The sequence below is a fragment of the Meles meles genome, chromosome 16 (genome assembly GCF_922984935.1).
Source record: "Meles meles chromosome 16, mMelMel3.1 paternal haplotype, whole genome shotgun sequence".
Classification (NCBI taxonomy): domain Eukaryota; kingdom Metazoa; phylum Chordata; class Mammalia; order Carnivora; family Mustelidae; genus Meles; species Meles meles.
Window position 1 is genome coordinate 67,106,806 of NC_060081.1, and position 25,154 is coordinate 67,131,959.

The 25,154-nt window shown below is 48.8% G+C and overlaps 3 protein-coding genes across 11 annotated transcripts in view; 2 read left to right on the forward strand and 1 right to left on the reverse strand.

Moving 5' to 3' along the window:
• The first annotated feature begins 3,211 nt into the window (after nt 1–3,211).
• On the forward strand, nt 3,212–12,065 carry R3HDML (R3H domain containing like). The gene is made up of 5 exons (XM_045980195.1): nt 3,212–3,469; nt 6,099–6,217; nt 6,335–6,467; nt 7,746–7,861; nt 10,411–12,065. The coding sequence occupies exons 1-5, from the start codon at nt 3,212–3,214 to the stop codon at nt 10,541–10,543; spliced, it is 759 nt and encodes a 252-aa protein (XP_045836151.1). The 3' UTR covers nt 10,544–12,065.
• LOC123926390 overlaps nt 6,254–25,154 on the reverse strand; it is a 44,834-nt gene continuing 25,933 nt past the window's right edge. For 5 of the 9 annotated variants that reach the window (XR_006815244.1, XR_006815242.1, XR_006815241.1 and 2 more), the window contains 2 exons: nt 18,333–18,467; nt 16,199–16,334 (listed from right to left, as the gene is read on the reverse strand). Coding sequence is in view for 1 of the 9 variants with exons in the window: in XM_045980194.1 (XP_045836150.1) it covers nt 15,995–16,044; nt 18,333–18,464; nt 19,743–19,931 (371 nt within the window). In the remaining 8 variants the exon portion in view is untranslated. Of the gene's footprint in view, nt 6,370–7,248; nt 7,401–7,655; nt 7,850–14,452; nt 16,045–16,198; nt 16,335–18,332; nt 18,468–19,742; nt 19,932–25,154 lie in introns of those variants that run through there. The other 4 variants (XR_006815239.1, XR_006815238.1, XM_045980194.1 and 1 more) reach the window with 4 other exon arrangements.
• Nucleotides 19,825–25,154, forward strand: part of HNF4A (hepatocyte nuclear factor 4 alpha) — a 60,671-nt gene continuing 55,341 nt past the window's right edge. The window contains exon 1 of the mRNA XM_045980192.1: nt 19,825–19,949. Within this exon, the coding sequence (XP_045836148.1) occupies nt 19,901–19,949 (49 nt within the window). The 5' untranslated portion in view covers nt 19,825–19,900. The remainder of the gene's footprint in view (nt 19,950–25,154) is intronic.

Sequence of the window (25,154 nt, forward strand, 5' to 3'; positions counted from 1 at the left end):
CTGGCGCCACCCACTGGCTATGTGACCCCAGAAAATGGCTCATCTTTTTGCCCCTTAGTTCCCTCGTGTATGTGAAAATGGATAGGATGACAATCATAGTCCTAACCTGATAGAGGTTTTCTGAAGATTCAGTGAGCTCCTCCAGGTAAGAGCTTAAAATAGTGCTGGACGCTGAGATAGGAGCAAATCTGTCCAGCTTCTATGTTTTCAGAGGATTTATTGTGTAAAGGGAAGTTCTTTTTTATGCCTGCGAGGGCACCCAAAGGTGCACGATAGAAGGGATCTATGGGGCTGGCAGAATGAGCTGTCTCTGTGCTCTGTAGGAGGAAGATATGCCTGTGCGAGGGTGTGCACGTATGGGTGCACAGTGTGTGCACACTAGAGGCACGTGCATTCTGTAAGCGCGTGAGGTTGTTCACTGTGGACCCCAGTGGCTACACCAGCAAGCTCCCAGTCCCAGAACAAGTCCCTGAGGCTCCCTGTGCTTCAGTATCCCCAACTGTGCAGTGGGTGGGGTTACTACCTCAAAGGTGGCCATGAAAACCACTGAACCACTTCCACGGATGGGAAGTCTGCACCTGTACAAGTGCCCATGCCCCGGGGGAAGCTCCGCTGAGCTTGCTGACAGAGTGGGGCATAATTGTGGGCACTTCTGGGTTTGTGAGAGCCCAGACTGTTTGTGCATGCCTCCCCCTGGGCTGCAGAGTTCCCTCTGGGTGCCTCGGGTCCCAGTGTGCCATAGGCACAGAAGCCCTGAGGCCAGTTTCTCTCCTGGGACATCTGAGGCCCAGAGAGGGATAGGGCCTTACCTCTGGACACCGAGCACTCTGGAGCCAAGCATCCTTGTCCTTCTGGCATGGTGGTAAAGGCCTGTCCAGGTCAGGGTCAGCACTCCACCCCCACTGCCTCTGCCTGCCCCCCCTTCCCCGGCATCCAGCAGGAAGGTGTGTGCTTTGGCAGCCGGCACTGTCTGGGCCGGGAGGCTGAGGTTGGGTGGCTGCCCAGGGTGGGAATTCCATGTGTCTGGGGAGAACCCCAGCCTGCAGCCCTTCACAGCCCCCTGGCTCAGCGGCACCCGAGGCTGGATGCTGCCTGGGGATTCTCAGAGGTCACTGGAAGAGGGGGCTGAAGGCTTACAAATGCTTCCACTTCTGGATTTTTATATAACATCGTTCTTCTAAGTCTACCGTGTCTGTTACAGAAGTATTGCTTGTTGCTTGTGAAGAATGCAAGTAATCAGACAAGAGAGATACAGTCTTTCTTAACCTAGAAATAAGCAGCTCAGAGACCCAAGGGGCGTTAACAACACACAATGTGCAAACACACGTACAGACACCTGCAGGCTCACGCGTGTATCTGTGCAGACACGCACACATGCAATCACACACACTGAGTGCCAGGCAGGGTTATACGGGCTCCACAAGTGTTACTTTGTTTAATCCTCCTAACAGTGCTCTGAGATAGGTACCATTATTACTCCCATTTTACAGATGAGACAAAAAATGACTGAGTAACTTGTTCAAGGGCACCCAGTTAGCCAGTGAAATCATGGGGACTTGAACCCAGATCTGGCACTTCATTGATTAGGCTACCGGGTGCCGTGTTTGAGCAGCAGGGTCGTGACTACCCTCCTAGGCTTCTCCCCTTTGCATCGATACTGGTTTGGTCATGAAAACAGCACCTTTTTTACATACTAACAGTGCTCGGGCGTCAGAATCGTATTTGAATCCTGTCTCTATCGCAGACAAGCTGGCTTGGCTGGGGACTTGTCCTTCATCTCCCGGACTCAGTTTTCTCAATGGGGAGTTCAATGGGGAGCTATCGTGTCTGCTTCTCAGGGTTGGCTGAGCTTGTGTGTGTGTGAAGCACTCAGCGCAGGCCTGGCACATAGTAGGTGCTCGTTAGATGGGGCCAAGTTAATCACCTACTCTGGGGCTGGATGGCTTTATAGGGAAAACTGTCCAAGAATATTCTCCAGAAGCAAGACGGCCTCCCTGCTGAGGTCTGGAAGGCAGAGAAAAGCCTCTGCCTCTGGGGTGTCCGAGGTGGAAGGGTGGTATTTCCTCCTGGAGTCCCTGCCATTGCCATATCCCTACCTCAGCCAGAGGCTCAGCCCCAGCCCAGCGCACCCCAGGTGGAAGAGGGACAGTCAGAGGCGCCAGGGGTGGGAGGGGAGAGCCCACAGATGGGCAGGCGGAGCCTCCGTCCAAGTCTGGCCCGGCTGCAAGGGGAGGGGGCAGTGGGGCCCGCACGTCAGATGCCATCAGCTCCCAGGGGACCATTAAAGTCGCTGCGCTGCCAGGCGGGCCAGGGTGTCTGCAGCGTTCCCCGGGTCCTTGGAGCCTGCTGCCACCCACCTGGGCAGCCCGGCCTGGGTACGCGCCCCCGGGAAGGGAAGCGGCTGTCTGGTCTCCCGCACTCTGGTCTCTGGCTCTCTTCTCTTCAGCTCCGTTTCTCCCTGTCTTCTCTGTCCTTCCTTCCCCTGGGTTTTTTTTTTTGTTTTGTTTTGTTTTTTTTTTATTTTTTTTACCCCCCTCTCTCCCTCTGTCTCTGTCTGTCCCACGTTCCTTCCTTTTCCTCTTCACTGCCTCCTATTCTCTCCTTATCTTTCCACCTTTCAGTTTCCCTCATCCCTGTTCTCTGTACTTTTTTTTTTTTTTTCAGATGACTTCTTGGTTTCTCTCATTATTTCCTCTCTGCTTCTCTTCTTCTCTTCCTCTTTCATCCTCTGCCATCTGGCTCTTCCTGTGTGTCACTCTCAACCCCCAAAATGCAGCAACTTGGGGGCCAGAGGGCCCTGCACTCCGCCCCAGGGAAGGTTGGCCCTGCCCCTCTGAGGGCATCGACAGAGCCCGCTTGGAGAAGAGAGTGCCCAAGCTGGAGAGGACTGGTGTCTGTCTCCTGGGCTGGTGGGATGGCGTCCTGGCTTTGAAGTGGTGGCCCCATCTGCATCCCATGGCCTGATCCGGATTAGTTACTGTCCAGGCATTTCCTTCCATCACCCAATTCACTGAGTGCACTGGGGCGGGAAGGACAAGGTGTTGGGCACCAGGACTAGAGCTGAGTCAGGAGATCTTTGCCAAGTTCCAGGGGTGAGCATCCTTGGGGTGGCAATGCTGGAGAACACTCAGGGTTTGGTGCCCTCATGCCCACCCCCTCCAGGCAGCCAGCTCTGACTGCACGAGGTGACGTGTGACCCTTCCAGCCAGCTATGCCCCTGCTGCCCAGCACCGTGGGCCTGGCAGGCCTGCTCTTCTGGGCAGGCCAGACAGTGAATGCCTTGATGCCCAATGCCACCGTGGCACTGGCCTGGACCGAGGGCACAACAGTGCGGCCCCTGAGTGGCCTGGGGGTGCCCCGATACCGGCGGAAGCGGCACATCTCTGCAGGGGACATGAGTGCGTTACTGGATTTTCACAACCACATCCGGGCCAGTGTGCACCCACCTGCGGCTAACATGGAGTATATGGTGAGTTCCCATGCCCTCCCCTGTGCCCAGCCAATGCCAGTCAACTCAGCGTGTTCTGGAAGTGCTGGACCATTTGCCAGTCTGGCCCCACTAATCAGTATCTGGGTGTCTGGGTCCTGCTGAAAGGCCAGGAATTAGTCTACCCATTTTATAGATGAGAAAACAAAGGCAGTTGCACAGGTCCTCCCCGGAAGCAGGATCAGCAGGTTGCTAGGTATGGACAATCCACTGTGTGTCTAGCCATAACCTACACACAGTCCTGAGGCACGTATCTTCCTTCGAGGTGGGGATTGTCATCTCTGTTTTCAGATAAAGAAATTGAGATGCAGAGATTTAATTTGCCAAAGGTCATCCAGCTGGGATTCTAACCCAGCTCTGCCTGCAGCTAAAGGTTGTGGTCTTAACAGATACAATAACCACCGCACCCCCCCCCCCCACCAAGGATTTGGGCTCCCTGCTGGGGACCTGCAGGGGGTTGGTGGCTGAAGCTTTCCGTGCTATTGTCTCTTTGCTTTAGGGGTCTGATGGACACTTAGCAAGCCTGAGGAGGCAGAGTTTGGGGACTGGCACCTGGGGTCTCAAACTGAGGAAAACAGACAGATGACCAGCTACAGAAGCTGAGATGTGTTCCCTTAAAGAGGCAGGGCCAGAAGCTGTCACCCCAGTCCCCCAGAAGTCAGACTCTGGGAGTGGAGGAGGGGAACTTTCTCGTTATCGCAGTCCCTCCCCCAGGACCTTTGTCCCAAGTCAGCCTGGAGAGATAGGCTTCTAGCCCACCCACAGATTTCTTTAGGGAAAGAGATTGTCAGTCCACCTCCTCCAAGGCAAATATGTGCTACTCCACAGCCTGAAAATTCCTATGCTTTTACGATGTGTCTATTCACTTAGGTACTGTCTGCTGCTCGGAGCCCAGTACCGTGCAAAGCCTCTTGGGCTCTGCTGAGAACAGGGTGGACGTGTATCTTCCCTCATGGGGATGATAGAAAACAAATCCGCAACACAAGATCTGGATAATATAATGTCAAGGAGGGATAGTGTTGGGGAGGGGAGGGGATAGGAGCCAGAATGGTAGGCAGCTAAAGGTGGAGGGTTATTAACTTGCACATTGAAGGACTCATTCATTCATTAGCACAGTGACTGGCACATGGAAGGTTCTTCATTTTTCAAACAAGACACACTTCTTGTGTGTGCAAGGCACTCATCCCAAATACTTATTTATTGCATGCATGGTAGGACAGAGAGAGCTAAGTATCTCCCCATGGACCCCAGTAGGGTCAGTGAATGCGGGTGTGATGTTAGCATGCCCCTTCCCTCAGTTTACCTCTTTGCTGCATGAAGGAAACATTCCTCTGTTTTCCCTAAGAGTATGTGTGGGACAACCCTGGGCACGTGTTTGGACCGCTCTCTTGGTAGCCCTGTGTCATCTTCACTAGCTGGCTTCTGCCCACAGGACGGGTGTCTGACTAAGCACCCTTTGCCCAAGGAACCCTTTCTCTCCCACAGCCTCCCCAAAAGGTCCAGTCCCCTGTTTCATGTTCTCACCGCCACCAGGGTTGTAATGATTATTTACTGTCTCATCTCCTCGCTAGATTGGGAGTCCCTGGTGCCTGGAAATATTGTTGAATATTTGCTGAATGAACAAATAAAACGAATGAATGACTAATATCTCAGAGAATCCCAGGAAGTCAGAGCGGAAGGAAACTGGTATTTTTTTTTTTAAAGTGATGCTTTTTCAAGTTATACAATGTGGGGCATTCACATACTGGACAATTATGAAGCTGTTAGGAGGGGTGAGGAGGGTATTCTCTATGTGCTGATGTGAAATAACCAGTAAGATAACCTCTTTGGTTGAGTGGAAACAGCAAGAGGCCTGATAGAATATCTGGCCGGCTGCCTTTGCAAAATAAATAAATATAAATATATACATAATATATTGATGTACACTTAATTATATACAATTATATATACTTACATAATTACATGTGTGTGTATATACATATATGTGTGTGTGTGTATATAGATATACGTATGTATGTATATATTTGTACAGCTACAGAATATTTCTCGAAGAGGACACCAGAAGTCACAGCGATGGTCGCCTCTAGGGGCCAGGGCGGCTGGGGGAGCAAGGACAGGACTGAAATGACAGACTTTCCACTTTTCCTCCTTTTGGAATCTCATATATTATAGTTGTGCCTGTTTTCACTATTCAGAAAAAAAATTTTAATTCAAATATTTAATGTCGAAAGAAATTTAAGAATACAATAAATATGATAAAAAGCCAGTTCCCTCCCCATCACCCTGGGCTCAGCCACTTCTAGGGCCTGCTAACTCCTGGACCAACAGCCTGAGACCCGCTCAGAGCAGAGAACCCTCAGCCTGAAGTCCCGTTTGGGGGAAAGGGTGCCGGAAGAGGAGTCAGAGGTCTGGATGCGGGTCTTGGCTCTGGTGTGGACTTGGACGTCCAAGGCCTTCTCTGACTCCAAGTGTTCTAAGCTGTTGCATGGATTTAGTGCAGGGTTTCAAGGAGATGGAGGACGAGGGGCACCAGGGAAATGCGTGTCTCTGGACACAGCTGGGATGATGGGGGTTGTCCCCCTGGGGAATCTCATGGCCTTTCTCTCCCTAGGTCTGGGACGAACGGCTGGCCAGGTCCGCTGAGGCCTGGGCCACCCAGTGCATCTGGGCCCACGGACCCTCACAGCTGACGAGATACGTGGGCCAGAACCTCTCCATCCATTCTGGCCGGTGAGTGACCTTCTGCCCTCCTTCTCTCGGTCACTCCACAAAGTCACCGAATAAGGAGGTGGCAGAGAACCTTCTCTGCTCCCCAGCAGGGGTCTTCCATCTTCTCTCTCTCCCCAGGTACCGCTCAGTGGTGGACCTCGTGAAGTCTTGGTCTGAGGAGAAGCACCATTACTCGTTTCCGGCCCCCAGGGACTGTCGGCCGCGCTGCCCCTGGCGCTGCAGTGGCCCCGTCTGCTCCCACTATACCCAGGTACCCCTCTGTGGGATGAACGGCCGAAGGAGAGCAAATCCTGCTAGCTTAGAAGACAGAGAATGTGGTGGAACAGAAATGATAGAACAGAGGCCCCATGGACCTCCTCTCACACAATAAGCGTAGTCCTGGGAAGTTGTATGTAGACTGAGATGAGCTGACTGGATCTTGTTTTGAGTGTCTTAGGTTGGCTGACCAGATTGTTTGAACTCCAAAATGGAGATGTGTGGTCTGACAAATCAAGAATGCTTCTCAATTCAATAGCTCCAAACATTTTCTAGTATTTTCTGTCTTCTAAGGATATTATTATCGCCATCACCCCACCATCATCATCATCATCATTTTAAGTCGGCTCCACACCCAGCGTGGAGCCCAGTGCGGCGCCTGAACTCATAGCCCTGAGATCATAATTCAAGCCATGACCTTGATCATAGCCAAGATCAAGAGTCAGACATTTAACCCACTGAGCCACACAGGCACCCCTAGGATCCCACTATCTTAAAAAAAAAGAAGCACTAAAATAAAATGACAAAAACTGTAGTCTATTTTGAGTGCTCCTATTGAATATGTTACCACTTGTTACACAAAAAAATATAACATGATAGAATGTTGCAGGAAATGGGACTGAAACTTCCCACTGTAAGACAAGTATTGTCTTTCAGTCTGTCCATCTCTTTGTGACTCATGTGGAGTTACAGTCAAAAAACTACACTGGAGACCCTGTAGGAAATGTGAGGCCTAAAGCAAGTGTCCTTCCTGAGATCCCAGGAGATACTATTACCTTCATTTTACCAAAGAAGCAAGTGGAGCATGGCATGGTTATTCAACTTGGTCAAAGTCACACCCTAGTGATATGGAGATTCTACTCCAAGACTATCTAGCTCCAAAGGTTGTGTTTTAACCTCCAACAGAATAATGACTTTCCAGTGGTTGCTAGGGAAAAAAGGAAGAAAAAAGTAATAGAACAGTATAGAATATAATAGCATATATCACGTATGCAAAGATTAAATGTTGGCTCACAAAACTTGTCTCAACTGTGTGTGCATGTTGTGCACTGAGTAACAATCTAAAATTCATGCCTTACTGTTAGTTGTAAAAAACAAAAAAGCTTGAGAAACAATGCAGCGCAATGTGTCTTCAGGAATACTGGGACAGGCAGATTGCCTCCCCCAGAAAGACCTCACTTACCCTGAACCTTGTCCAGGAGCCTCTGAGTCCCAAGGAGCTTGGGTCTCTCTATGTCCTTCTCAAAATCTCCTTGTCATTGTCCTTCCTCAGATGGTGTGGGCATCTTCCAATCGGCTGGGCTGTGCCATCCACACCTGTGGCAGCATCAACGTCTGGGGTAGCACCTGGCGTCACGCAGTGTACCTGGTCTGCAACTATGCCATTAAGTAAATACAGCATGGAGGTAGGGGGCTGTGGGGCAGGGGGATGGACCCTGAGAGGAATGGGCAGAATTCCAAGAAAAGGAAGACACCCAGGACACCCTGCCTTCTTCCATTCTAAGTAACCTCAATACCATACAATCTGGTAGTTTTAGAGTCAATTAATAATTCTTTTTTTTTTTTTTATTTGACAGACAGAGATCACAAGTAGGCAGAGAGGCAGGCAGAGAGAGAGGAGAAAGCAGGCTCCCTGTCGAGCAGAGAGCCAGAAGTGGGACTTGATCCCAGGACTCTGGGATCATGACCTGAGCCAAAGGCAGAGGCTTTGACCCACTGAGCCATCCAGGTGCCCCCCAATAATTCTTTTTCTTTACCCAAATTGCAAAAGTGCTTGGGAGATAGAGGACCAAGGCAGGTGGATAGGCAGCCTCGCGGATGAAGTCAATAGTAGAGAATATGGTTTAGATGCGACGGACAAGTGGGCTTGCAAATATCTCACTCTTGAATTAGATCTGCTTACGCACTGCCTGGCCACACACGACAGCCCCAGTCCTCTTCCAACAAGGGCCAGCTAGCCCCTCCAAGCTTGTCATAGGAAGTAGAGCAACCAGGAACACGTGTGTCCCATACCCAGGCGGATCCCAAAGGAAGAGAAAGGGAGAGACAGAATGAGCATACTCAGCTCCTCCCTTCAGGCTCTCCAATCAGCTTTGTGGGCGTGGGGCCATGAGTGCCCTTCGTAGGCAAGTCTCTTGGAAACATGGAGAAAGAAGGATGGAAGTTCCCAGCCAACGAACGTACAGTATACAAACTTGCCAACATTACAGATTCCCATATAAAAACAAGAACAAATTCTAAGTAAACATGATATTTAGAATTTCAAAATTACATGCTGATGACACCTTTTACTTTCAAGTAGCCCTTGACCATTTACAAAATATTTTCACCTCATTATCTCATTGAAGAGATGAAAGAGAAAGAAGGAAGTTTGAAAAAGGGAGGGATACTGGGGACATGTTTTCCTTTTTTAAGAAGAAATTGAAGATCAGAGAAGTAATACACAAAAATCACAAAGCCAGGAGGTAGCAGAGCTGTTCGAAACCTAAGTCTTGATGTCAAGTCTACGCTCTGTCTGCTCTACTATTCCGATGTTCTAGAAATCACTGGTAGCCTGAACACAAATTCTCAAGCTATTTATTTGTTAATGGTGACATCTATTAGCAAAGTATCAGCCCAACTTTATCAGACATAAATATACAAAGCAAACTTCATTACAAATAGCTTAAGGGACTGTTTCCATTTGCTGATACACAGAATTTTTGCAGCACTGAGTATTAACACCATAGTTGTTAAGATTTTTATTCTCTGGGGTCAAGACTGTCAGGGTTCGAATTTGTGATGTAACTTCTACATGCCTGTTCCTTCATCTGCAAAATGGGAATAAAATAATACCTACTCACTGAATTGTTGAGAAAAGTAAGTGATCTGATCCAGGTAACCCCCCGGGCTCATGATGGCAGATTACATAGCGGTGTTTCCTGCTATGACCAGATCTGGGTGTGGTGTCCCGTGTGTATACAGTGCGTCCCTGTGTATATGAGGACTATGGATAAAGCATTTCCCCCTCTATGGACCTCTATATCCTCTTTTAAAATAAGGCTGATCCTACCTGTCTCACAGAAGATCCCAGGACATAGTTGTCCATAGTACATGCTCAGTAAATGGTGGCTGTGGATATAATTGGGTTATAAACTCTTTGACGGCGGGAAATAGACCTGATTCATTTCTGTATCCTTTTACTTCAGTGATTCCAACCTTCTTCTCTTTCTTTAAGCAAAACTTTTTTCTAAGTGGTTAAATTGAACAACAAAAAAAGATTGACTTTTATTCCAATCCCCCCAGGTGTCTCCACTTTCCACATTCCCTGCCTCCAAACTTCTGGGAGCACCTTTTGAAAACTGCACTCACAGCATCTGGCACAAATCCTGATGCTTGATCGCTGCTCTGGAAGTGTTTGTTGAATGAATAAGTGAAAGAACCCCCTGTAAAACCAGAAATGCATACTTTTTTTTTTTTTTAGATTTTATTTATTTATTTGACAGAGATCACAAGTAGGCAGAGAGGCAGGCAGAGAGAGGGGGAAGCAGGCTCCCTGCTGAGCAGAGAGCCCGACACGGGGCTCAATCCCAGGACCCTGAGATCATGACTTGAGATGAACGCAGAGGCTTAACCCACTGAGCCACCCAGGTACCCCTTAAGTGTCTGGGTTGGGCGGAAGGAATAAGAAAATCAGCACTTTCTGGAGAGTCACGTATTGGCCAGGCACTGTGCTAGGTGCGGGCATACATGGCCCCATCATCTGATCTCTGCTGCCTCTCTGTGAGAAGGGGAGTCTTCTATTAGTTTTACAGATGAAGAAACCAAGGCTTGCAGGTGTGACTTGCCCCAGGTCACATAGCCAGTCAGCAGAGGTGCTGAGATTTGGAAACCTGTCTGAAGGCTGCCCACATTAACTCTCCTCTATCCCTGTCTCCTCCGTACCTTTTCCCTTCCAGAGGCAACTGGATCGGCGAGGCACCATACAAGATGGGAAGGCCATGTTCTGCCTGCCCCCCGAGTTACCAAGGCACCTGTAGTAGCAACATGTGCTTCTCCAGACTCAAATCCAATCAGCTCCTGTGGGTCTAACTTTTCCCCAGGCTCTGGGGGGGGGGGGGCGCTGGCCCTCCCCTAAAGGCTCCCTCCCCAAAGACCAGATGAAAGCATAATTGCTTTTGTAAAGGACATTACTGAGCTCTCTCCACTGATCTAAATTTTCCCTCCTGAAAAGGTCCAGCATGTGTCAGAAGAAACAGCCTCCCGGCCTTCGTTCTTTCTTCTTCCAGCGTTCTCCTCCCTGGCTTCTGCGAAAGAGGCCTGCCTCTTTCATTGACCCTGCTCAGAGAGCCAGGGCTGGTTGGAGCTGACTCTTGGGTCCCAAACTCACATGTCTTTGTCCATCCAGCGAAGGGGATTTATTAAATAATCTTTAGCCTGAAACCCACTTTCATTCATTCAATAACAGCTAGACTTTGAGGACTTGTGGTTTGCTCCCTGTTGGGAACATCTCAGGTCCAAGCTTTAAAAAAAAATGATTGAAGTTGACTTGTGGATTCAGCCCCCCTTTTACAGATGGGTACACTGAGGCTCTGCAAAGGGGTGTGATCCACTGATAGCCACAACAACTTGTCCCCAACAGCACCCAGGTTGGAGCACGGGCCCTGACAGCCCTTGTAGGCTGTTCGATCGCTCTCTGAGCATCTGGACTGAGAGTGCAAAACCAGAGTTGGCCGGCAGGGGGGGGCGGGGGGGGCGGGGGGAACGGGACTGGGCCTTTTTCTCTATCACTCCCTGCGTCTGCCTGTCTATCTGTCTCTTTCTCCCCCACACTCCTGTAGAATCTCATTCTCATTCCCATAAACCATTTCCTCTCTCCCCACCCCACCCCACCCAGATATCACAACACACAAAAGTCCTTTTGTTTCCAGAGATAGTAAAATCTCCCCCTCAGACCTTGCCCTCCAGCTGGGGCCCCACTCCCAGCTCTTCCAGAGAGCGCTCCAGTCAAACGGGCCCCTACATTCTGCTGGATGGAGCGAGTTTTCTTCCCTCTTGGTCATTCCCACTGAGGCTAGGGTCCTTGCATGTCAACAAGCACCCCCCTGGCCCTGGCCCCCAATAAAGTCCTTTGAGATCTGTTGCAGTGGCTCTTTCTGGTCCGCCCCCTCCCTCGCCCCATCTCTCAGCTCCTAGAACAGGGTCAAAAAAAACGAGGGAAGGAAATTGAGTAGGTGGAGATGGAGTGAAGGCAAAACTGGCTCCAGGGAAAGGCCGGGAGAGGGGGCTAACAGCCTCTGCTTTCCTCTGCTTTCCGGGCAGGCAACTAGCTCAGCCCACGCATGCGTGGGTGTGTATTACTATCCCTTTTTACCAATCAGATAAATGAAGCTTAGGGGGACCGCCCATTTCCAAATGCTAGAAACGGGTGAAGAGAAACAAGGATGCTGTTGTGAGTTTATCATTCGCAGATTATATCCTTCCTTATTCAGGGGGCGGAGGAGGGAGTATTTTCATTTATAAAACAATGGTGATGGAGCACCTGGGTGGCTCAGTTGTTAAAGTGTCTGCCTTCAGCTCAGGTCTGGATCCCAGGGTCCTGGGATGGAGCCCCACTTCGCGCTCTCTGCTCAGCGGGAAGTCTGCTTCTCCTCGCACTCCCCCTGCTGTGTTCCCTCTCTCGCTCTCTGTCAAGTGAACAAATAAAATCTTTTTTTAAAATGGTGATGATTAATGTTAGATTTTTAAAAAATATATTAATGTCTTTGTATTGGGGAGGGGAAAGTCTTGCTAGCCCAATGCCAATTTCCTGAAATGTTCTGGAAATTTTAAGTGGCATGTGACCTCTTGAATTAAATGGTGTACGTAAGGTTATATAACGAGTAGGGAGCAAGCATGGGATTTGAATTTAGCTTCATCTGACCCCAAAGCCTGTGTGATTTTGGCTGCCCCACAGCCAGAAGAAAGACAATGACCACTGGCATCGATGAACTCCTTAGTACGCTCTTAAACTCACCGAATAACCACAGCCATCTTAAGTGATAGGTACCATTCCTATCCACCCTTTACAGACATAACAACTGAGGCTCAAGAAGCTGGATTCGAATATGTTCTATGTGACGCAGAAGCCCAGTGTCTTAACCCATTTCTTTGCTGCTTCTCAGCTAAGGGAGAAACTCAGAGATTGGACAAAGGTAGGCACAATTAAGCAAAAGGTGCCATAGTAAGGGGTGGGAATTCCAGATGACCTCTGGGAGTTGCCCTTGAGAAGAGCCCAGGGCAACAGAGCAATGAGGAGGTTGACCTTGCTCAGCTAGCCAAGGTCTGGATCCTGCAGACCTGGGGGTGGGGACTCAGCGTGAGGGGGGTTGCTCCTAGCATCCTGGTTGGTTGAGCCTCTGTTCTAACTGAAGAGGAACTTTTGCTGCAAGAAATCTGTAACAACATTGAAGCTTCTGTAGTATTTTATACTTTTTGAAGATCCTCATAGCCCAGTCTCGTTTGATTCCTTGTTTGTTCACACATTCATTCATCCACTGAGAGGGTTAAGAGCACAGACTCCAGAGCCAGATTGCCTACGTGCAAATTTAACTTAGTGGCTAAGTGTGCTTGGGTAGGTTACCACAAGCTCTAAGTGCCTGTCTCATCTGTAAGTGGGGACACTAATAGTATCTGCCTCGTGAGGTCATTCAACATATTAAACAAATGAATGCATGGAAAGCACTTAGAGCAGTGTCTGGCATATAGAAAATACTATAACAGGCTCAGCTCAGAGCATAGCAGTCACTAATATATAGATCAGGGCGGACAAACCATGGCTTACAAGCCAAATCTGGCCCACTGCCTGTTTTTATCAATAAAGTTTTATTAGAATACAGCCATGCTCATTTGTTTATCTGTCATCTGTGGCTGATTTCATGCTTCCACAGCAGACATGAGTAGTGGCCAGAGACCCCAAAGCTAAAGCCCCAAATTTACACTATCTGACCCTTTACAGAAAGCATTTATTGACTCCTGAGATCTATAATGTCCTTCTGCTCCTGGAGCTTGTAATTGTAGTATAAAAGTCAGGCATTAAACAGAAGATGAATACAAATAATTTATTGTAATGGAAGTAAGTGCCATCTGGGAGAAGAACCATGAATGACAAGAGTGCTGTCTAAACTGCAATGGGTAGTCACGTGGGTCTTCTGCAGAGAGATGGGGTTTTCTTTTTTAAAAGATTTTATTTATTTATTTATTTGCGAGAGGGAGAGAGAGTGTGCACATGCATTTGTGCAAGGTCAGTTGGGGTCGGGGCGGAGAGGCAGGGGGAGAGAATCCCAAGCAGGCTCTGTGTTGAGTGGAGCCCTATGCGGGACTCGAATCCACGACCCTGAGACCATGACCCAGTGGAAATCAAGAGTTGGATGCTCAAATGACTGAGCCACTGAGGCACCCTGCGAGATGTGTTTTGATGAAGAAGAGAAGCTGGTCAGGCTCTGAGGCAGTAATGACAATGTGGGTGAAAAGCTGGGAGAGAGAGCACAGAGCAAGTTCAGGTTCTAAAACAAGCCTGCCCCGTGAGAAGGAAAGAGAGTGAACCGACCCTGGGAGGGGCGGCAGGGGCCAAGTCAGGAATAATCTTGGAGCTTCACTCAAGGACAATGGAGAGGCATCGCCAGATTATAACAGTGGGATGACATATCAGATTTGCACTTGAAAAGGTAATTCTGCTGCATTCAAGGGGAATAGATTTGACAGGGTCAGAGTAGATGCTAGGATCCAGGTAAAAAGCTGTTTCAATCATCCAGGTGAGAAATGAGGATGGCGGGGGGCACCTTTGTGGCTCAGTGAGTTGAGCATCAGACTCTTGATTTCGGCTCAGGTCAGATTTCGGGGTCTTGAGTTGGAGGAGATGGAGCCCCTCATCAGAGTTGGGGGGGGTCCATGCTCAGCAGGGAGCCTGCTTGAGATTCTCATCTTCTTCCTCTGCCCCCCTCCCTGCTTCTGTGTGCACGCTAGAAAGAAAGAGAGAGAGAGAGAGGAAGAAATAAAGAGAGAAAGAAATGGAAGGAAGGAAGGAAGGAAGGAAAAAAGGAAAGAAGGAAGAAATAAAGAAAGAAAGGAAGAAAGGAAAGTCGTTTAAACCAAGATGGCAGCACTGGAAATAAGGAGAGGTGGAGACATTTGTGACACGTTTAACAAATGGAATTCAAGGGACACCTGGGTGGCTCAGGCCCTTGGGCATCTGCCTTCAGCTCAGGTCATGAGCCTGGGGTCCTGGGATCGAGCCCCGAATCGGATTTCCTGCTTATTCAGCAGCCTCCTTCTCCCTCTCTCTCTGCCCCTCCCCACCCCCACTTGTGCTCACTCACTCTTGCATGCTTTCAAATAGATAAATCAGATCTTTTTTAAAAAAATAAGAGGAATTTAAAGGGGCTTTGTAACGGTTGGGTGTGGGTGTGAAGGAAGTGGAGGAGATGAGGGTACAAATTTATCAAGTGGGGAATTCAGGGGAAGGAGTTTCGATGGAAGGGAGGAGCAGGAGTGCAATTAGGAGCATATGATATTTGAGATATCCATGAAACATGAGTGGAGATATCTAGGAGGCAGCTGGCTCTATGAATCTGGCCTCCAGAGGAGAAATTTAGGCTGGGTAGAGACAATTGGGAATCACCAGCATACAGATGACCATTGAAACCATGGTAATGAAAGTGATGATGGGAGGAGGAGAACAGAATGAAAAAAAGAAGTAAATCTAGAATTAAGCTCCAGGTAACTTCAGTATTTAAGGACAGGCAGAGAAGCATGAAATGTCAAGAGACAGAGAAGAAAAAAGAAGGCAAGAAGGAAGACATCCAGAAGACCACAGTAGTCTGATGCTGAAGGAAGAGTCAACTGTCAAATGCAGTTGGGATTCTGGTGAAATGTCCTTCGAAGGTGTAGGCAGGGAGCCATTCTATTGCAGCAATGAAGACGCGGTGGTGTGTGTGTGGTGGTGAGGAGACGTGGAGCAGAAACCAGCCTGAAGAGGGGAGTTAGTGTCACGGGAGGGAGATGGGGAAAAGAGAGCTCCGGTGTAGAGAGCTATTTTTTGAAAGTTTGGCCACAAAGGGAGGAGAGAGGTGGTGCAATGGCAGTGATGGGGAAGGAAGTTATTAAGGGAGGATTATTTTTTAATTTATTATTTATTTATTTGTTTATTTGACAGACAGAGATCACAAGTAGGCAGAGAGAGAAAGAGGAGGAAGCAGGATCCCCGCAAAGCAGAGAGCCTGATGCGGGGCTCGATCCCAGAACCCCGGGATCATGACCTGAGCCAAAGGCAGAGGCTTTAACCCACTGAGCCACCCAGGTGCTCCAAGGGAGGATTATTTTTAAGTAAAAGAGATATTACAGCCTATTTAAATACTGATAAGATTCGGCTTCCAGAAATCTGTCCTACAGAGACACTTCCCACATGCTGCTGGTCAAGACACGTGCAGGAAGACAGTCACTGTGTGCAGTCACGAAGCCTGGAAACATCCTAAAGGTCCGGCATCAGGACACGAGTCAAACCACTCATGGGACAGTCACACAGCTGGATGAACCCTCAAGAGAATGAGGCAGATCTGCCGGTAGAGACACAACCCTTAGATCCCAAGGGGGAAAGAGCAAGAGGCCTAAGAGTGTCTTTAACGGTTTCCTGTGTGGTTTGTGCATTGACGTTTGTGTGTATGTATTAGCCAGCTTGGGCTGCCATCACAAAGTACCATCAGCCACATGGCTGAAACAACAGAAAATGATTTATTTTCTCTTGGTTCTGGAGGCCGCACGTCCGGGATCCGGGAGCCAGAATAATTGGCTTCCAGTGAGAGCTCTCTTCCTGGCTTGCAGGGAGCTGCCTTCTCACCGCAAGCTCCTGTTGGGGTGGCGGGAGGCAGAGAGTGAGGTCTTTGTGCCTCTTCTCTCTTTTTTTTTTTTTTTTAAGATTTCATTTATTTATTTGACAGATAGAGATCACAAGTAGAGAGAGAGGCAGGCAGAGAGAGAGAGAGAGAGAGAGAGGAGGAAGCAGGCTCCCTGCCAAGCAGAGAGCCTGATGCGGGACTCGATCCCAGGACCCTGGGATCATGACCTGAGCTGAAGGCAGCAGCTTAAACCACTGAGCCACCCAGGCGCCCCTTTGTGCCTCTTCTCTTAAGGACACTTATTCTACCAAATCAAGACCCCACCCTATGACCTCATTTAACCTTAATTACTCCTTAAAGGTCCTATCTTGATACACAATCGCCATGCGAGGTCAGGACTTCAACACAATGAATTTGGGGAGGACACAATTCAGTCCATAGCAGTGTGTATGTGTGCGCATATGTTTAAGTGCTGGAAATATATAGAAGAATTTGTTTAAAAGTTCCATCGAGTGAGATGTGATGGACCTAGGGTAGGAGGAATGCTTATTTTTCATTACATGTTGCTTGTGCAATTTTCTTTTTCTTTCTTTCTTTCTTTTTTTTGAGAGAAAGCACAAACAGGGGGAGCGGCAGAGGGAGAGGGGGAAGCAGGCTCCCCACTGAGCAAGGAGCCCAATGAGAGGCCTGATCCCAGGACACAGGGATCATGACCTGAGCCAAAGGTGGATGCTTAACCCACTAAGCCACCCAGGTGCCCCATGTTTTCGCAATTTTCATTTTTAACATGTGGATGTATTACCTTTTTCATTAAAAAAAAAAAAAACTAGTTTAGGGGCGCCTGGGTGGCTCAGTGGTTTAAGCTGCTGCCTTGGGCTCAGGTCATGATCCCAGGGTCCTGGAATCGAGCCCCGCATCGGGCTCTCTGCTCAGCAGGGAGCCTGCTTCCCCCTCCCTCTCTGCCTGTCTCTCTGCCTACTTGGGATCTCTCTTTCTCTGTCAAATAAATAACTAAAACCTTTAAAAAAAAAACTAGCTTAAAACAAATGAAAGCAAAAGGATAGAGATCACATCACAGGGTTAAAGTTAAAAAGACTGACACCAATGAACAGTGACAAGGACGTAGAGAGGCCACAGGAGCTCTCTTAACCCGTCGGCAGGAATACAAAACGGTACCACCACTTGGGACAGCCACTTGAGAGTTTCCTATACATGAAACATACACATACCATATCAACCGCCAATTCCTTTCCTGGAAATTCAACCAAGGGAATGAAAAACGTTATGTCCCCATGAAGCCTTGTTCATGACTATACTTAGCTGCTAAATTCATAATAGCCCCAAAATGACAATCCCAATGACTGTGACCAGGGGCATGGGTGAACTATTCAGGGGACTGCTACTTAGCAAAAGGGGACAAGAATGCAGATGACTCCACCATGCTGAGCAAAGGAAGCCGGACACAAAAGAGTAAATGCTGTCTGGCTCTATTTCTATCGTATTCTAGAAAAGACGAATGCCATCTAGAAAGAAAGAAAGCAGATCAGTGTTGCCAAGGATTAATGGTGGAGGAATAAAGAGAACTTTGGGGGGGTCATGGAAATGTTCTGTACCTTGATTAAGGTCATAGACTCGTGGGTATACATAGTTATCCAGACTCATAAAACTGTATACCTAAGAATGGTACATTTGATTATATGTAACTTATACCTCAAGAAAGTTGATTTTAAAAGCCTAAAGAGAGGGGTGCCTGGGTGGCTCAGTCAGTTAAGCGTCTGCCTTCAGCTCAGGTCATGGTCTCGGGGTTCTGGGATTGAGTCCCGCAGTCTGCTCCCCACTCAGCAGGGAGCCTGCTTCTTCCTCTGCCTTCCACACCCACCACCTCCCGTCCTGCTCTGCTTGCTTGCTCTCTTTCTCTTGGGCTCTCTCTCAAATAAATAAGTAAAATCTTGAAAAAAAAATCTGAGAAGGGAGAGATTGGATATATAGGAGAAATCCCACTTGCTCACCCAGGGCTCCTGAGCAGGGGGAAGAGGCAGGTGCAGACGCAAAGGACAGGTGCTGGTGAATTCTGGTGGGGATTTCAGGCAGGTCCAGGTTTAAGGCTTCCTTCTTCTCTGTGCAGAAGGTAAAGTCTTGTCCTGCTGAGGATGAGAATGGAAAAGGTGTGAGAGATGAAAAGATTAGAAAGAGAGGTAGAGACCAGAAAAGCCAGGAGATGGGAAACAGGGTAGAAGTTCTGGGCAGCATGAAGAGGTCCATCGGAGCAGGTGATACCAGAATCCCAGTTCAAACTGCCAGACCCGTCACTGGGACAAAAGAAATGGGACTGCTGCAAAAGCAGCCAGGGAGCCGGTGTGTAGCAAGTGCGCAAAAGGGCTGAGCTGCAGGGGTGCGCGGCAGTCGGAGGGCCGAATGCGATTTCAGCGGTCGGTTGCCTTTGGAAGGGGAATGGGAGGGAGACCAATGGACCAGCGGAGGGGACGGGCAGAGAGCCCTTAGCCCATGGGCCTGGAATCAGACCTGTTTCTCCATCCCTCATAGCACTCCCCAGTTTGTAATCATATCTGTGTCATGATATCTTTGAATAATCTCTGATATTATCCGACAAATGCCCATCACCCCCACTAGTCCATAGGTTCCCTGGGTGCGGGGATGATGCCCATTTTATTTTTTTTAAGATTTTATTTATTTATTTGAGAGAGAAAGAGCACGAGTGGGGTGAGGGGCAGAGGGAGAAGCAGACTCCCCGCTGAGCGGGGAGCTCCACGCAGGGATTGATCCCTGGACTCCAGGATCATGATCTGAGCTGAAGGCAGCTGTTTAATCAACTGAGCCACGCAGGCACCGCAGTGATACCTACTTTGCTCATTTCTGTATCTCGGGAGTCTATCACAGGGCCTGGTATGCAGTGGGTGCTCAATAAATACATATCAGACAAAGGGGAGATTGGGGTTTGTAAAGCTAACACAACCTCTCTGTGTACTGGCTGTGAGACCGCAGGCAAGCAACTTTCTCTGGGACTCAGTTTCCTCCTTGAGGTTGAGCTTAAACATGGCGATGCCTGTGTGCAACTCCCAGCATCCAGTGGGTGTCCAATACGTCCAGTCTTCCACCCGATCCTTTTCTCTGCTACCCCTCCCTCCCGCCCCGCACCACACCCATTATGTGGAGCCATAAAACCCAACCCAGGTTGGACTCTCACCTCCTCATCCCCTCCTGACTGATCCCTTACCTCATGTTGGGGTGAGGGGCTGGTGTCCCCTAGATCTGGCTCCAGGTGTCCCCAACCCCAGAGTGCAGGACTAGGACCCGAGTGGACCTCGGGGCCGGCCAGGTTGCCGTTGCCATGGTAACAGTGACAGGCCTCTGCCACAGGTTCCCTAAGTGACTGGTTACTCTTTAACATATCCACCCACCTTGGGTGATTAGAAGAATCAATAAGATAACCAGGTGGTGGCAGCTGGCTGTGCTCACTGCCTTCCTGGTGGACCGGCTCCCGTGGTCCCTGCTGCCGTTGTGTGTGGGGGGCCCGGCTCCTCCATGCCCCCGCGTCTCTGGCTGGGTGGGCTCGGCCATGGTCAGTGTGAACGCGCCCCTCGGGGCTCCTGTGGAGAGTCCCTATGGTGAGTGGCACCAGTGGTCGGGGCTGGGGGAGGACTGGATAGGGCAGGACCATGGTCAAGTTGGGGAGGCCATGGGACGCCCCCTACATGTTTCCAAAGACCCCGAAGACTAGGGGTCCTCTAGACTCCTCTAGAGTGGCAAGAAGCCCCAGGGGTGTAGGGGACTTGCTTCACCCAAGTCCTAAACAGGGGCATGGCATGTTTGGTCTGGGAAGTGCTGGGAGGGACTGCAGGAACCACAGAGCAGGGGGAGCTCACTTTGCGGCCAAGAGAGACTGCTTTCCTGGGGATATGTCCCAGTGGTCTTTCCAAAATTCCACAGACGATGGGGCCAGAACTGCCAGCCCCAGGTTACTGGGGACGAGTCAAAGCCGACAGGGAGCCTTGCTGGGCCTAGCATAGAGCTGGCTGATGGTCCAGGTGGGATGGGACCCACAGCGGGAGTTGGCCGACCCCTCTGACGGGGCGTCAGCTCTGGCTAATTCACCAGAGGGAAGCCACTTCAAGCAGCACCCAGCGTGGGGTGTCGGGAAAGGGAAATGATCTCGTGCTAAGTGTATGAAACTAAGGGGCAAGGCTAGGAAAGAGTGTGATCCTGACAGTGAAGGCTCAGTCTCTGCTTCTGGGGTGACCCCATGATTAGAAGTAACCCCAGTGTCCCACAGTAGAGGATGCGTAGAAAAGCGTGATGCATCTTTAGCGAGGAGTGCTGTCCCACTGTTGTAGGAGGAAAAGGCAGATCTGTGTGCGGATAGGGAAGGGCCTCCAGGTTACACGAAGTGAAACAAAATAAACTGAAGGACCGTGGGTAGCATTTTACATTTCTGATAACAGAACGGATATACGCATGTGTATGTACACACACACTTGTATTTGCATAGAAAGCCGGTGGAAGGACAGAAGGAGACCAGGAACAGAGTTTTATTGCTGAGGAGGGAGGTTCAAGAAATATTTTTTTGATGTTTTTTGGCATATTTTGGATTTTTTAAAATGAGGTGCATTTTATAAATTGATTTAAATCACATGAACACACACAGAGCTTGGCCTCTGGAATCTGGGCTTTAGTTTTGTGAGTTTAGACAAATTATTCAACATTTGTGTGCCTCAGTTGCCTTCTCTTTGCCGTGGAGAGAGCATATCTCAGGGGCCCTTGGAGAGGATGAAGGAGGCCAGGGTGTAAGCTCTTGGCACCAAGCACATAATAAGGACTCAACAAATATGATTTAATATGGTCATCAGTTGAGGGTAGATGGCCTCAAGGAATCAGGGACAAGTCTCTTGACTGGTCTCTTGACTGGTCCAGGGGATCTTTCTTGGATCCGCCATTAAGCAGAATTATGTGATGGTGGGGAGGGGGCCGGGGAAGTAGCAGAGGCTGAGGAACCAAAAATAGCCTGGGAGATCCATCCTGCACACCCACTGGGTGACCTTGGGCAAGTTACTTCCCCTCTCTGAATCTATTTCCCCAGCTGCAAAATGGAGAGACCAGACGGGCCCTATCTTGCAGAGGGTGGTGCAGTGAGAGGAGATAGCAAAGCTGAAGGGCTAGGCATGCCTTAGGTGCTTCATCCAAGGTTAAAACACAATTGTAAGACTTGATTGACCCTGTAGCCTGAGGAAGACTATCTGCATAGGGACCAGATAATCAGCTTCTGAGGAAGGAGATCCTCAGGCCATAAGCCTAGACTAGGGATGAACAGAAAATACCCCATGTTCCTCCCAGGGGATCCTAGAGTAATAATACCTGATGGCCTTTCACTGTCTCCAGGTCTATGTACTTTGTAGGGTGTCCTCATGCCCCTTCATCCCAGCCTCTACACCACGCTCATCACAAAGCAACACACATTTGTTGAATGTTGGGATGGGTAGATGTTTGGATGGATGGATGTTCCATGCCTGTTATTTCATTTAATTCTTATAGCAATTGTTCCAGAAAAACAACATCATTGTTATCTCCAAGAATAGGAGAGAAAACTAAAGCTCAGGATTGTTAAAAAGAAACCCTAACCCTCTCTGACCCTCTTGACTAAGCTACAGGTCTGGCTGGCCAGAGAAAGGAGAGCTCCTCTGGGCAGATTTGCAGCACACATCCACAAAAGAACATTGGTGGTCTGGGACAGTTGGGCATTTGTTGGGTTGTGTGTGTGTGTGTGTGTGTGTGTGTGTGTGCATGCATGAGTGCACATGTGCATACACACATGTGATAGTGACTAAAGGACCTTGCTTTTTAGAGAAAACAAATCTGGGTTAGCATCCTGGATCTACACCCTCCCTGTAAAGCTGTATGGCCTACCCCTCACTGAGCCCTCATGTTTCACCTATAAAATGAACTAGGGAGGTGTCTGGGGAAGTTCTAGGAACAGTGCACTTTCGGATAAAAGATAATACCAAAGTCCCTAAGGTTGTGATCGCAGAGGTAAGTTGCAGGGTATGGGACATGGTACAGAGCAGAGCCTCAGGAGAGGCATTGGCAGGCAAGGTTGTGGTTAGGATCGCGTGAGTTAATACATGTGTGCTCAGAATAGTACCTGACACAGAGTAAGCATGCCTAAATCTCAGTTGCTGCCTCATGTATTTGAATGCTGGTAGGACAGTATTTAAGGGGCTGATCTGTGGTGTGGTGATGCTGAGTGAACTTGACCATCCCCTGGACTTGCAATGCACTGGTTGGACACTGACTTCTCCTTTACAGTTCTCATCATGACTCGGATTAGATAGCAACAGTGTGTGTGGTGGTGTCTGTTCCATGCTCAACTATGAACTCCGTGAGGTCGGGGACTATCAGTGATTTGTTTGGCCTCACATGTCTCACATATTGTGGCTGGCAGAGACTAGATGCTCAATAAACATTTGTTGGTTGAATGAATTAAAGGAGGTTTAAAGAAACAACCCTATGACAGTGGTCAGCCAGATTCATGCTCTTCCTTCCTTCCTCTTTCCCTGCTCACCGTGTTGGCTTTACAGACCCAACGTGACCGGTACAGTATGAGGTATCACGTCTACCCTCAAGGGCCAGAACCTGGAAGGGATATTCCTCGAAGCACTGGTTTCTTTCTTTTTTTTTTTTTTTCCCCAAGCTTCTGCTCGCATCACATTTCTTTTTTTTTTTTTTAAAGATTTTATTTATTTATTTGACAGAGAGAGAGATCACAAGTGGGCAGAGAGGCAGGCAGAGAGAGAGGAGGAAGCAGGCTCTCCTCGGAGCAGAGACCCCGATTCAGGGCTCGATCCCAGAACCCTGGGATCATGACCTGAGCCGAAGGCAGCGGCTTAATCCACTGAGCCACCCAGGTGCCCCGAAGCACTGGTTTCTTTTATCAAAAAGCAAATTTTCCCCAGAAACCTCCCAGCAGACTTCCCTGGTTGAAGCAAAGCTGAGATCAAGTATCTAGTGGGAAGAAATGGGAAAGCCAAGATTGGCTTAGACCAACAATATTCTTTTCTTGGGGTCTGGCACAGTGCTGCGCCAAACAAAACCAGGGTTCTCTCAGAATGGGTTTCCCAGCTTCAGCACTATTGACATTTTGGCTTGGACCATCCTTCATTGTGGGGGCTGTTCCTATGCATTGTTGGACATTTAGCAGCTTTCCTGGCTTTGACTCACTGGGTGCCGGCAGCATCCTTTCCATCAGTTGTGTCAACTGAAAATGTCTCCAGACATTTCTAAATGTGCCCTGTGCACATACAGCACTACTGTGTTGTGAGGAAGCAGGAATAGCTGCTGCGTGATGTCTGCCACAGCTGAGTATGCTGTGACTCTTGTGTTGCATGTTTGCCTTGGGTGCCAGGAACTGGCTCAGAGGCAGATCTGGAGCTGCCCTTAGCAATTATGAGGATAAGATGCTACAGTGTGCTTATCTGTGTGCCAACCAGACTCCTGGCTTCACTATTTTCCTACCCTTTCCTACATTTTTTCTTTTAACAAGCTTCCTTAATTATTTGTTTTGGTCCTTTGGGAGTTTGTCATTTTTGTAAGCATTTTAAATCCCCTGAGGGCAAGGTCTGTATTTGTCTGATCCTTGCTATTTTACTATAGGTTACCAGGACCTGGCCCTCTGTTGATTTTGATAGAGGCTTATTGAGTGAATGAATGAATGAGTGAATGAGAAGATGGATGGATGGATGAATGGATGTGATGGGTGGGTGGATAAATGGGTGGATGGGTAGGTATGGTGGATGATGGACAAATGATAAATAGATGGATGCCATGGATGAAGAGATATGTGGCTGGATGTATAAGTGGGTGAATAAGTAACTGGATAGATGAGTGGATGGATGGATGGATGGATGGATGGATGGGTAGGTGGATGAATGGGTAGATGAATGGATAGACGCGTGGATGGATGGATAAGGAGATGGATGGATTGATAGGTGGATGAATGGGAAGATGAATAGATAGCTGCGTGGATGGATGGATGAGTAGATGGATGGATAGATGGATAGGTGGATGAATGGATGGAAGAATGGGTAGATGGGTGGATGGATGGATGATTGGGTAGATGGATGAGATAGGCTGGGCTGGGCTGGGCTAGCAGCACCTGCAAGTGCTCAGGACAGAACAAGTAAGGAGATGGGGTGATTTGGCTACTGGTTGACAGTCCTCCATCCGGGAAGAATCGATGAGCCTGATTTTTCCTGGGTAGGTGTGTCTAGGTCCCTTGACCAATAGCATCAGCCTTAGGCCAGATCAGAGGCTGTTGTCAGAGGCAGTTTGGTTAAGTGGATTCCCTACTGAAAGCTGTACAGTGCTTGACACTTTGCTTCAGCCATCTGATTCTGAATTGCTTCATCCATCAACTGAAACTTGGTTGTTGTGAGGATTCTGTGAGCTAATGAAGGAGGAAAGTATCATAAACTATAAAATGCTTCCATTTTCCAGAAGGGCTGATGGGCCCAAGTTGGGTAGGAAGCCTGATGTTGGCCAGCTAGCATAGCAGCTCCCACTCTTTGTTCCCCAAGTATAGACTCCCCCACCCTTTTCTCTTGTCTCCCTTCCTTTATCACCTCTTCCCAGTTCACCGCAACTCAGTTCCAGCCTCTATGGTGCACTGGTTCACAAACATAACTGCATATGGAAAACCTTTTTAGAATGACATGTTTTGAGTTCCACCCCAGACCTGGTGAATTAGAATCCCCTGGGGTAAGTTTCAAGACTCTTTAATTTTTTATTAGTTTCCTTATGTGATTTGGGGTCCAGATGAGCCA

Bases quoted from the DNA above. Each gene is read 5' to 3' on its own strand.
- R3HDML (XM_045980195.1), top strand. From the start codon at position 3,212: ATGCCCCTGCTGCCCAGCACCGTGGGCCTGGCAGGCCTGCTCTTCTGG. The intron at 3,470-6,098 runs GTGAGTTCCCAT...TTCTCTCCCTAG, and splicing joins CGGCTAACATGGAGTATATG to GTCTGGGACGAACGGCTGGC. The intron at 6,468-7,745 runs GTACCCCTCTGT...GTCCTTCCTCAG, and splicing joins TCTGCTCCCACTATACCCAG to ATGGTGTGGGCATCTTCCAA.